Source organism: Rhyacophila brunnea, unplaced genomic scaffold (assembly GCF_057557595.1).
Source record: "Rhyacophila brunnea isolate RB1 unplaced genomic scaffold, BYU_Rbru_1.0 scaffold_6, whole genome shotgun sequence".
Taxonomy (NCBI): domain Eukaryota; kingdom Metazoa; phylum Arthropoda; class Insecta; order Trichoptera; family Rhyacophilidae; genus Rhyacophila; species Rhyacophila brunnea.
The window spans coordinates 41,249,042-41,262,981 of NW_028233276.1; the positions used below are offsets into that span (position 1 = coordinate 41,249,042).

At 30.8% G+C, this 13,940-nt stretch overlaps 2 protein-coding genes across 2 annotated transcripts in view; both read right to left on the bottom strand.

The window, feature by feature from the left end:
• Positions 1-5,519: 5,519 nt before the first annotated feature.
• Gtpx (phospholipid hydroperoxide glutathione peroxidase Gtpx) lies at positions 5,520-7,427 on the bottom strand. The gene is made up of 2 exons (XM_085956601.1): positions 7,154-7,427; positions 5,520-5,830 (listed from the first exon to the last, which is right to left on the bottom strand). Exons 1-2 carry the CDS (start codon positions 7,392-7,394, stop codon positions 5,520-5,522), a joined length of 552 nt encoding a protein of 183 aa, XP_085812727.1. The 5' UTR covers positions 7,395-7,427.
• Positions 7,428-9,384: 1,957 nt separating this feature from the next.
• Positions 9,385-13,940, bottom strand: part of LOC147065687 (uncharacterized) — a 44,205-nt gene continuing 39,649 nt past the window's right edge. Inside the window, exons 4-5 of the mRNA XM_085956650.1 lie at positions 12,873-12,976; positions 9,385-11,397 (exon numbers count right to left, since the gene is read on the bottom strand). Of these exons, the coding sequence (XP_085812776.1) occupies positions 9,519-11,397; positions 12,873-12,976 (1,983 nt within the window). The 3' untranslated portion in view covers positions 9,385-9,518. The remainder of the gene's footprint in view (positions 11,398-12,872; positions 12,977-13,940) is intronic.

Below are 13,940 nucleotides of genomic sequence, written 5' to 3' on the forward strand. Positions count from 1 at the left end.
TTTTTAATCAACGTACATTAAAATGTTATAGTTAAACATATTATTTTCTCGATGTTTTTAAAATATTAAGTAATATTTTTATTTCGTATATGTCAATTTTACAGTATTATAATAATAACAATGTTTTTAATAATTTCATAGAAACTTAATACATACATATAATATATATATATATATATATATATCAACCGTTAATTAAGTAATGGAGATATATAAATATATGTAATCTAGGGATCTTTGCCTTGCTTGCTCGCTTAACCTTAAGTATTTTATTGATTTTATCAAACACAGAAATAGTTTCAGTGATTTTTGCATAATTTTAAGTACTTATAATAAAGAATTACAATATATATACTATTGTTTTGAACTCTACTCTTCATTGTTATCATCCTCATTACTGAGTATCGTGATTATTCTGAAATAGAAACTCAGGAATTTTGGATGTGTTTACTCCAACTTCTCTATCAACTGCAAGCCTATTATGGGTTTCCATTGAATTCCTTCACTAGGGTTGAACAATTTCATACAAAATATAGCAATAAAGACTAAATAACAAGGTGTGTTAATATTGTTATTCATATATAGTATTTTTAATAAAGTTAACATCTATAAAGATTTGCGATAATGTATTTCGTACGTCCAATATTTTTATGCCCTTCCATACTATTATGTTAATACAAACTTTTACAATAAAATCAAAAACTACGCCTTTCTAGAAAACTTTTATCAATTAAGTTATCGGTATATTCATGATTCACAAAAAAAATAATGCTAATAACTACGCTATCAGAATTCACCAAGTAAAGACTGTTATAAATGTTATGATAACTTATTACGTAATGACTAATGATATTACTAACATAATATATTATAATAGCTAACAATAGGAGATATCAAAATATTAGTAATAACTTCCTTGCACTTGCTAATAATTTAATTAATAAAGATAATATTATTTGCCATCAGTATGGAAGTATATTTTTTACTTTATTTTTTTTTAGTAAGTAATATATAAATAAATAAAAAATGTGGTTTTGCATTTCTATAAATAATTATTATGCTATTGTAAACCCGTTTGACATGTACTGATTAAATGCAATACTCTTAGTCACTGGTAATAGAAAAACACCTACTTTCATAATCTCATATTATCACCGACAAAGTTTTTCCGTGTAGGTGATTGTAAATATTATTTATCATTATAATAATAATACTAATACGGAACTACACTTTCAATTTTTTTCATTGGATTTTACCATGTAATACAATATAATGTATATACAGCAGAATACTAGCAAGACTTAATACCTGCAAAATGAAAAAAAATAATTAAGAAATTAAGTTTCTTTAATTACGTTAACTCCCAATTATTATTCATGGTGGATATATATTGTATTATTAATTTTATTTTATTTTAATTCCACTTTTATTAATTATATTTGGACCAGTTACTTCCGCCTCAAAGGGACATTTTTAATCAGTCCAAATATAATTATTTAAAGTGGAATAAGTAGATACTATAAAAATTTGCGTTTTATTAAAATTAAATCAAATTAATAATAAGAAATTATGTATTATTCAAATTAATCAAAAATGCTTTTGTCGCAGGTTTTGGGAAGGAGGTTGGCAGTATTACAGTATCGTTGCCTCCATGTCTCAGATCCATGGGTCAGAGAGCTTGAAGAGTTTTTGTACGCGTTTTGGTGTATGATGCCGCATTAAGGGGTCTAGGACGATTTGGCACCGGGACAACTGGACGCCACGCAATTCAAAATTAAATAGACGTTAGGTACTTATAGGTACTTTTAAAAAAAATTACATTATTATATTATGATTTAATAGTTGGTGAGAATTTCCATATACACACGTAAATAATGATTTAATCGTGCATATGTTTAAGTTCCAACGAAAAAAGAGTTTTATTATTTTATATAAAGACTTAGGCATGGTAATTCTCAATCCACAATAAAAAAAAACATTATGTTAAGAGTAAAATTAATTAAAACTACTAAGTAGTAGATAGAAACTGATTAAAATTCCTCGTCAACGCTCTGTATACGTGTTTACGATAATGCGGCGTCCGATTGTCCTGGCGTCCAGTTGTCCTATTGCCACATTAAGTGCCTGACAAGAGTAATAGATTCCAATTTCAAGGGCAGACACAAGGATTTTTTTTAAATACAGTGGTGCATATTATACTCCAGATTCCAGACCATTCTTATCAATTCTTAACCGGGCACGCTGGTATTTCCTACTAGCTCTGTCAGTTTGGTCAAACAGAATCTCCGACTTGCTTATATTACGAATTACAGAAAGCCGATCACATCCTATGAAAGTGTCACCATATTAATTGAAATGAAAGAGTTTTTAAAGTCGGTTCGACCCTAAGTTGAACTGGTTAGCTATTGTGACTCAATATGTCTTTTATCAGCGAATTTTTGACTGTAATATATTATATTAGAAAATGAATCACGAACACTCTAGGGTACGCCTACCAAGGTTATAGAAAGTTGCTCTTGAGACACTCTCAGAACAGTTTTGAAGGGCGTCTGACATTTATTACGCCACGGTACCATTCAACATAGTATATAGCGTAATGCGAAAGGACAAATAGAGGAATGAGTGGATAAGGAAGCAGATAAGGGTTTGCGATGTGATAGAGTACAATAAAAGCCTCAAATAGAAATGGGCTGTATACATACATACATACAAAGAAGAGACAATCATTGGACAAATTTAGTCATCCAGTGGTATCCAAGAGATACAAAACGTCCGCAAGGTAGACCTAGAGTGCGCTGGATCGATGAAATGATAACGTTCTGCAGAAGTACATGACAACGCAATGCACAGGACCAAGAGAAGTGGAATCAGCTTGGAAAGGCTTTCATCCAGCAGTGGATAGATTCAGGCTGACGATGATAAGTATATTATAGTTATATTATATTGATGTCAAAATTAACATACTATCGTAATATAATATCTGTATTAGGTATATAATTATTATAATCTATACCACTAGATGAGTGTTATTTTATTATTCCATATAATAAAGTAAAGTCGGCTACCTGGTTAAAGGTGACGCATCAGTGAAACGCCAAATAATTTTCAACTGTACGCGCGACGAAATTTTGTACTCGCTTCGCATTCATTGAGAGAACGTCGATTCAGACACGCGTCACTCACGGCCAATTAATTCTAAAATCGTGTAAAGATGACTAAAAACGTTACCCATTTACTTTAAAAAGAAAACATGTCAATGAATATATTATCATTGTTACTAATAGAATAATAAACAGAACATAAAATGGACGTATGTTGGATTTATATGAGAAATAATATTTCGTTTGACAGGCGTCTTTTGCACCCGCGACCCGCAATCCGCACATCGCCTAGCAACGATCTTTTTAGACCGTGCCTCAACTAATGCATGGCCTGGACTCAAACAGCAATAAAGCATTGTCATTGTGATTCTCAGTTTATCATGGTAAATATTATTACAATCGTACCAACATCCTCTTTCCGAAATAAAATCATGTCGGTATTTAAAATATCAGATTATGAACACACAGTATTTTTTTTGTATACCGGAGTCTTGACATAAAGCGACAATATCCTGCAAATCTAGCAATCACCTTGATAATATTATTATTGTGTGTAATACGTGAATCAGCGTTTATGATAAGTTCTACGCGGATACAAAATAATGGTAAACGATCGAAAATATTTATGTTTCATGATAACATAATATGAAATAGAACTGCTTCATATTATTCGTTAGTCATTCATATTGAGTAATAAACGTTCATTCCATTGACTCAATATATTATGTTACATGCATCTAATAGGGATATGCACACCGGGATTCCGATTTTCAATTCCGTGATTTTTAGTGAATCAGACAATTTTTTTTTAATTATTTATATTTATTTAGTAATTACATACTTTTGAATTTTTATACATCCATTAATTACATGCGTGGTCGCAGCCATGACCTATTTTGGGTGAAAGCTGTTTCCTCGTGTCAGGCTCACCAGGCACCAATAGCAAGGGCTGTGCGGCTGGCCAATGCACATCCTAGAGATGTAGGCATTTTTAGCGATGCATTATGTATTTTGTTTTTAAAATTCTATTTTCTTGTTTAATTTATATATATTTTTTTTAAATTATTTTTGGTTTTTTAATTTTATTTATTTTATTTATTTTTCTATGAAATTATTTTTGGTTTGTTTTTTTCTTTACTAAATTGATGTACATGTACTTTTTATTCTAAATGTCATGTTGTGAACGTCTTTAATTATTAATTTGTTAAGTATTTAATGTGTTTTTTTTAATATAAATAAATAAAAATTAATATAGGATATGAACAAAAAAACATTGTTTGAAATAATGATTTAGCAAGGAAGATGTTCGATTGTTATGTAAAAGAAAGTTGCAAATCCCGTAACTGCGAGATGATAAATACGTTTCTAACTACGATTAACTCATTTAGTGCTAACACCGCGACTGGCGCGGCTTGGGGCAGTTGGCCAGTCGATATAATTAACGTGTTATTTAAAAAAAAATGGTAATTAAAATGTAATTAAAACTTCAGCAGTGATTGCGTTTTTGAAAAATCGTATAATGTACTTCAGATTACAATTACTATGATAATGACCATAAAAATATTTGCTAAATTTTACATTCCCATGATGGACGAGCGGTTACGTTTCTGGCTTATAATGTCGTGGGTTCCAGGGCCAAATCCCGGTTCTGGATTTTTTTTTTAATGTGTTTTTGGAACCAGATCATGGACCCAATAGACTTAGCAAGTGGCTAACATTCATTTCTCGTAAGAAAAAAATCAGTTAATAAAACTTACTTGAAGGGGAAAAAAATGTATATTACTTTATTACTGCCTCATATTTTTTTTTACTAAAGCTTTTTTTTGAAAACGGGAACAATCGACTAGTAATAATTTGTTATTTTTGAAAAAAAAAACAGAAATTTCGTAAATAGATTATATTCGATCCCGGAATTTTGGAGGCAAGAAATCAAGTGAAATACCGGGATTAGAAACCCTGTCAACTAAGTGTTAATTTTAAAAGAAAATAATTTTGAATATTACTTTTCTTCTTTGTCCATGCCATGTCTTACCTGATGAAAATGGATACCTACCACTTCTTCAAACTTTTTCACGACTTCAAGAACCCACCATTCATTAGATTGGTGTTATCCAAATATGGGGTGAGGCATAAAATATATAATATTTAGCGGCATTCTAGGATGCCATAATCATTTCGGTTTGAAAAAATAAAGATTAGGTTGAGGCCATATTGAGGCATTCGTAGTGTGTATCAGGCGATGTCCAATACCATATTTCCACTTTACACATCTTCATCTGAAAAATGTTTTTATTTTACAAATATTACAAAACTGTTCTAATAAAACTATGTTATTATAAAAATGTTTTATTTTTTACCGAATATTAAATTCAAATAAATATTTTAATTGTGTTCTAATATAATATGTAACTAATAAGTTCACCAATATTTTTCAAGACTTTTAACCAGATCTTTTGGGTTAGTTTTTGGCCCATGTCTTTCTACAGGTTGGCCATTTTTATCTACGATAAACTTTGTAAAATTCCATTTAATAAAATCTCCGAAGGTTCCTCCCTGCTTGTGCTTCAGATACTTCCACAGCGGCTGAGTTTCCATTCCATTGACGTCTCCTTTCATGAAGATATCACCGAAATCTGTTTTGGATGATAGCATATGGCAGACGATATCCTCACTGCTTCCTGGCTCTTCGGCATTAAACTGGTTGCAAGGAAAGCCGAGAATTCGCAAACCTTATAAACAATAAGTAATACTATTGTAATATAATATACACAAGCATAATGTTATAAGTTATAATATTTAACCTGATAATAGTATACCACACCTTTTTAGATCTTATCTTATCATAGCATCAAGGTATCTTATCTAAAGAGATCTTAAGTATTTTTCGTTGTTAGAGGATAGTGAAATATTATATCACAAATAATAATAAAAATTATTGACGAAAAAATATTATATCATCATACCATCCAAGCTCTTAAATCTTAATTCGAGATATAATTTTACATTAAATGATAGGTACGTAATAATTAATAATTAGTTAGTAAACTAAATTGCGGATTTATTATAATATGTTTATTTTTATTTTATGTTTCTCCCTATTCTTTATATACTTTTACTATCATGTTAGAATATATTATATTGCCTGTTATCTGTGTAAATTCTACTGTTTGCTTTAATACTTCTATGTATACATATTTTATCTGTATTTATAATCAACATAGATTTAAATTAAGATAGGTATTTGATAAAGATTCTCCCTTTTCTGACGCATTATGTATGATCAAAAGTAAAGTAAATAATATTATCAAAGATCTAGTAATTTTCATATTCCCACTAATATAAAACAAACGTTATATTCCATAATACTGTATGTTGTGCTGTCAATTTTTTTAATTATATCCACTAAGTTAATTGATTTTTCCTTCATAAAATAGCTATTATCTCATTTAGTGCTAACCCCGCAACTGGCGCGATTGGAGAACTTGGCCATTCGATATAATTAACGTGTTAATTAAATGTGGTAATTAAAAGGTAATTAAAGGTTCTGCAGTGATTGTGTTAAGGATATACGAAATGGGATAATTTCATAATTACTTGTACCAGTTGTTTAATCTATAGTTACTATGCATTCAGTAAAAACTCTATTTTATAAATGTTTCATGTTTTGTATTCATTAGTAAATAAACCATATTTTATCTATGAAATGTTATCTATTTGTACAATTTATACCAATTCAATGTATTGTGAAGCATTGACCAATCACTAATTTTTCATAATATCTACTGTTTTTGTAATGACAAGTAATAATAATATTAATACATTATTATAATTATTGTCGATAATTTATTTATTATGTTCTTTATAAAATTTTAAATTATTTGATTCAAACATTTAAAAAATGCATTGGTTTATGCACTTACTTAAAGTTGCAACAACTAAAACATTTAACTTTTAGACATTATATACATATATTATACACATCTGCATTATATAGTAGTCTAAATAATACATTTATAACATTGTTAATAGTAATATATTATATATAAAATTACCTTTTGATTCACCATACGTACTTTTGAGTTTAGTTAACTCTTTATAATTGATTTCTGTCAAACCACATTTAGAAGCAATATTAACGATTAGGCAAACATGTCCTCTGTACTTTTCTAATGAAACTTTATTTCCTTTTAAATCATTTACTGTAAATTCGTAAATAGACTTTGCAGTCTTATAATCTATCGAGCCCGGCATGTTTAAATTAAATAAAAAATTATCTGTATACAATTTTAACATCACTTTTTATGAAGACTTATTGTGATGTGTCTGATTTAGATAACACAGTTACACTGGCACCGACTGATACAAACAAGTGTGATTTTTTCGAGTGGATATTTAATATTATGAAAGATGATCTTTGATACGAGCTGTACATGCGTAATACGAAATTTAAAAAAAAACTGACTAAATAATAAATGATAACAAAATTCACACTACCATACTACATAAGTGGATTTATTTATTAATGATTTGACGTATTCCTAGGGAACTTTATTATTTCTTATGGTAGGTATGCAAAAACCATAAAGCTATTAAATAAAAAGAGGGGCAAGGAATCGACTTTCTCATACAACTGAATGAAGCAGGCCTACAATAACCGACAACTTACGAGAAATAACGACGCGATAAAAAAAAATGTAGTGCATCACGGAGGATTTACTTTGGTCATTATAACGTACCCATATAATTTATAATGTTAACGTTAACTTTGCCGCAAATTGATTACCAGCCTGCCTCACCTAAAAATCACTGATAACTGAGCAATTTCCATCAAATTTTTCATCTAAAAACTAGACAATAATATTATGTACAAGATCCATTCTCTAACTATGAAAAACACATATGTAAGTAATATTCCATTAATAAATAATGTTAGAACAAATCAAAACTATTATAGTTAACTGTTTATTATTTTAATTAGTGTAATAATTACTGTATATTATCAGTGTTGAAGGGTGACTTTTGAAAGAGGTAGACTGTGGTGATCTGAGAAAAAGAGCATACTTGTCAGAATATTAACGGGAAATAAGAAGATAGAATATGTGCATACTAATGACAATGACAAACTAATTCAATGGAATTTCAAAAACTCACTGACGACATAAAATTGAGCGATGAGTTTAAATTACATATTTTTCAAAACATTTATTTACACATCAAAAATCATTAGATAAAATTTCTTTTTATTTTTAAAAAAACAATCTATTTATATTAAATATAGATTGTATTTTGTCAATAATTTCTATGGCGTTTAATTCGACGCAGACGACACGGCTGCCGTGTCCCTGTTAAACGGCTATTAGATGCAATTAGCATGTTATTTAAATGTGGTAATTAAAATTTAATCAAAAGGTACGCAGTGATTGTGTTAATTGCATATTAATAAATTTTATTAATATGCGATTAAGCGCCATAGGTTGTTTTTTAATTATCTACCTATCTCTTAATTACGAGTATTTTGGACAAAATGCAGTCATGATAACAATATTATGCGCGAAGGTTTTAGGCTCTGCGATAGGAGCCTACCATATTTCATACAATTCAATAGACTGACTGAGGTTACGTGACGTAAAGTCTATACGAAAAATTTTACAATTCCTTGAGAAATAATCCGACATTTATTTACGTCTGGCGCACTGCGGTATATTTTTTTTAAACCTTTGCAGATTATTTCGTAATCTGTATACTACATTTCAACATATTATACATCTCTGTCGTTGGTAAATTAAATTATATTTATAGAATATATAACAATCAATTGATTATATAAATATGTCAATATGCAATTATAATATATTTTTCATAAGAAGGTAGGCTTTAAATAATCGCCTAGTATTGAGTATTTACCATTGCTGTGATATATTATGGAAGATAATGAACGGCCATCATTTTGCATTAATAAAATAAAAATCGAAACGTATATTTTAATGTTTTTATTCATTATATTGATTATAATAAATGTATTTATTATAGAAACAGAAAATCTATACTTCAATACATTTTATTGAAAACTTTAAACAGTAACTTAGTAATAACTATTAAAAAATATCGATATTTTTTAATTAGCGTTTTATCTTTAAAAATTAAATAATGTTTCATTATTTAGGTGCTTAATACTATTTACAAATTTTCCATTCAAAAGACACATTTTCTTTAAATTATTTACAAGACAATACTGCACTCAAATACCTATCATTCATTGTGTAAATCATTTTCTAATAAATATAATATTATAAACATAAAAAAATATATAAAAGGAATTGATCTAGCTCCATTGTTTGTTATAGTAAATTACAGTGAAAACGTTTTAAGGCTAAAATCAAACCTAAGAATATTTCTTCAATAGGGAAATTTAATATCCTATGCTTCCGATTCTTCTGAGATCGAGTCAGCACTGGAAACGCGTCCTCTCTGCTTGGCCTGTGTTCTCATTCCATACCTTGATGTTTCCTCGGCTTCCAATGGACGGGCGTATGTCAATTTAATCTGAGATTCACTCTCAGCTTGAGTATCTTCGTTTTGTGGTAATCTATATTGTTGTCTCACAGCTGGTCTTCTATGTTGTTTCCTAGTTCTAGGTGCTGGAGTTGCGGTAGCATACGTGTCACTTGATTGTTTTTGATATGTCTGAATTTCAGGAGCGGCAGTCGCATATGACGGCTGATATTTACTATGCCCTGGATAATTTTCAGGTGCCAAATTAAACGCAGGTTTTGAATCTTCTTCATCTGTCACAGGAATAGGTGTCACAGAATATCCAGCCGCTAAAAGAGCTTGGAATTCTTCTTGAGTATAAACTTTGTTATTTTTTGGAGGAGGTAATCTGACAGTTTGAATTTCCTCTTCGTCATTTTCTTGTTCATGTCTTTCACGTTGAGGCTCAATAGTTACAGTCTGGCTGCTAGATTTTTTTGGTGCAAGTGCTTTCGAAACAAAAATTGATGAATGTGATGCTCCGGCTACTTGTGGACGGGTTTCAGTGCTTGCTGCTTTTGTTGACGCAAATCCAGAAAGACCTTGTCTGGCCTTTTGTGAAGATTGCGCTAATAGTGACTGAATAAGTGAATCATCATCATTTGAATATTGGCTTGTTAATTGAGGCTTAGCGGCCTTATATCTAACATAATTCGATTGATCTTCAGCTTTAGCTGGTGCTTGATATCTTGTATCATATGCTGGTCGCTCTTCAACTAGGCTAGCGGCACTTGGCTGGGCTTGTTTTTGAGCAACAAATCTAGGAGAGTAAGCTGCAAGTTGTACATCATTTGCAGAACTGATATCTTCTTGTTGTGGCTGGATTGGTTGGTAATATTGCAAGTAAGATGGTAAGGCAGGTTCATTAGACTCTTTCTGTACCAAGTGCTTATATTGCGGTGGAACATGAGCACGCTGCAATTGTGGTGCAGCGACAACTTTCATTGGACTGGCTTTATCTTGATAAGCTTGGAAATCGAAATATCTTGGGTCCTCAGTACTAGCTTGAACATATTGAGGTCTCTGTTTTAATACAATCTGTTTTAATTGTTGTTGTTGTTGTGGTTGCTGTTGCTGTTGCAGTTGCAGTTGCTGTTGCTGTTGTAACTGCTGTTGCAACTGTTGTTGTGGTTTGGTAGTTTCGATCAAATATTGCTGCGGTAGTCTTGGTCCTTTTCCTCTAGCGGCTGCTACAATCGGTGCTACGTATTTAGATCCCTGATTCGGACGTAAGAATGAGTACTGTTTCTGCTTTGGTTGTGCATTATATTGTTTTTGTGGTGCAGCTTGAATATATTGATATGTTTGTGCTGGTGACGGCTGCTGAGGTTTGGCTTTAAGTTCTGAAGCTCGATTTGCAGCAACAAGTTCAGCGAGTTCTTTTTCGAAAGATGACTCTCCAAGTGGGGTCGGTTGAGGTTGTGGTCTTTGAGAGTATTGCAGAATTGACTGGGATCCACTTAACCCTGACGGTTTATCATCTGCTACTGATAAAGCAGCTTGTACTCTGGCTTCGTGAAGGGAGTGGCCATTAGATGGTGCTATAAAGCCTTGAGAAGTGTAAATTCCTTGTACTGGTGAAGGCCTGACAGCCTGTTCTGGTCGGAAAGATAACGGGATATGAGTGTTTTGGTAAGCTTGTTGCAGAGCTAATTGGTTCTGAGCATATATTGACTGTGGTCGCTTTCCTTGTGAAGGTTGAAGTTGAATCAATTTCGGTTCCGCTGCGAAAGATTGGCCTTGTGAGTAGATCGGTTGTTGCTGCCTGAAAATGAGAATGTACAATACACAATTAATAACATATGCACATGTGTAATGAATATTAAATCGAACCAGTATAACAAAAATATACTGCATACAACAAAAAAGGGTTTATAGTGGAGTGTTCACAAAATGCAACTTCAATAAAAACGTTTTGTTTAAACTATGATACATAATATTCAACGAGTAATCATATAATATACCTAAGTATAAATAAATAAATAAAAAAACAAATTCATAGTAAAATATAGATATGCAAATACTACAGTTTACACGCCAGTTAGTTGTCAGATCATTATAATTGGTTCATGTTTTCATCTTATGTATTGCAAAATTATTTAATAACTAGGTATGTAGGTATATCAAAAACGCTTCTAGTGATTACAAAATTAGTTTATTTTTATGTTGTATAAGATAAATTGTATGTTCTACCAAACGACTATAGATTTAAATTATTTTCATTTATAAATACAACCTTAATTATTATTTCTTTCTGAAATTACTTTTCAAAAATCTCATAAAAGTTTAGTAGATTCCTTCTTTAATTCATAAATTCTAAGTTCAATGATAACTAATAGGTAGTATTAAATTTGTATCTCAGGGCTATTGTAATAGTATACAGACAATTATTTTGAAAACTACTTAAATAAATATTTTACAAGTACTTAAAGTATCATATCTGTCAGAACCAATTGAATCTACTCATAACAAAAATCTAAAATCCTAAGCCCAAAACTCATTATACATTAACAGCTGAAAAATCTGAATTTGTGTTTTATGAAAGTTTTATTTTGTAGTGGCGAAAAGTGGAAGTAGGCTGTTAGTGCAAATAGTACACACTAAACTTTATCAGTCATACGTATTTGTTTCCATTGAACCGAAACTACAAAGCCATAATAGATAATAGTCAAAAAATACTCGTCTATAATATAAAAAATATGCCATTAAATTATAAATTATTTTGGATATTTTATAGATATAATAATATATTTTATCTATTACGGTTTGGTGGAAGCAAGGCTCAATTAATTTTAAAAAAATCAACCAACATCATTACCAACAAACAGCATACCAAAACTATTATGGTTTGGTTTAGGCAGGATTTAATCGATTTTTAAAATCTGTAAATTGTAGTCTTAGTTCAATAAAAACAAAAACATAGACAAAGTTTAGTTTGCACTATTTATGCCGAATCTTAACAGCCTACCCCCTACCTCTCGCCACTGCGATACACTAGCTATCAGGCATAAAACATAATCTTATACACATGATTTTTAGAATGAAAAGCATTTCTTTTAAATATATAAACTTGGAAAAATTTCAAAAACATACGTGTTGAGCAAATTCCTATAGAAAAGCAAGAAAACTCACTCAGCAAGCGGAAAGAGTGTAGCCAATTTTTTCCTGATAAATATACATTTGTTTCTAAAGTTTTTACCTGTAATAAATTATATAGTATTAAATAGTAATATTAAGCACCTTGGTACAAGATACTGTTGCACTGTAGGTCTCGCTTGTGCAGCCGCCGGTTGAAGGCCTCCCTCTTCAATCTGCCTCAAAATACTTAGGTAATCGGCATCAGGCTGAAAACAAAAATAATTGTCATATTTAATGATAATGATGCTTTAAGCATGCAAGAAATATGCACGAAAATAATTTGAAGCGAATCACGCAATGTATTTTAATAAAACGATAGACATAAGAGAAAATCGTGTGAACTTCTTCGTAACTTTCTGACATAACTTTGTCTTTATTTCGTCATAGCCTTAATAAGGTCTGACATTTTCGGAGATTTTCTATTGTATTACTTTACTTAAAACTGTGTCCTCTGTTATCACCTACAAAAAGTTTAAATCAATTTGGACTTGTGTATCACAGGCCTTCACAATAACTTTTTTCTCTATAAACATATTGTTCCATTGCCTTAAAGTTTGGTATGGATCCAGGATTCTTTCTATTGACGCTTTTTTTTGCATGATATATAAATATAAAATAGTTCAGTCAATTAAGTTATATGGTAGGCTTTTGTGCTTGACAACAGCGCACTGCGTTGCCTACTTAAAATGCGATCTATTTCTTGGCTGGGGGTTTTTTTTCGATATTCATATACAGGTACGTGGTGCATCTACGATGCTCCTCAAGGGCGAGGAATCGGAGGGCCTTATTCAATCAGTCGGTCATGGGTCTCATTTAATCTAATCGAATAAACGGATATTAAAAGTTCCCTCATATATTTTATTGATCACTCACCAACATCACATATTACTTCGGACCATTACACCTGTATTTTTTTTAACAGAACAAGGTGGCTTTGCTACCAACAGCATGGTCTTGTTATCCATTCAATATATTGTCTATGTGGTGGATATTTACAGGATGCAAACCATATCCTTAATTTTAGCCTTATTCCAAATGTCTTAAAATTTGTACGAAAAGGAAACAGCTGCTCAAGTTGATTTAATTAGCTGTTGAGCTCATCGGATCATCCAACCTGGTCGCCACAAAAGTCAATTACATTTCGTTTAGAAAATTATCGGTGTCATGCTG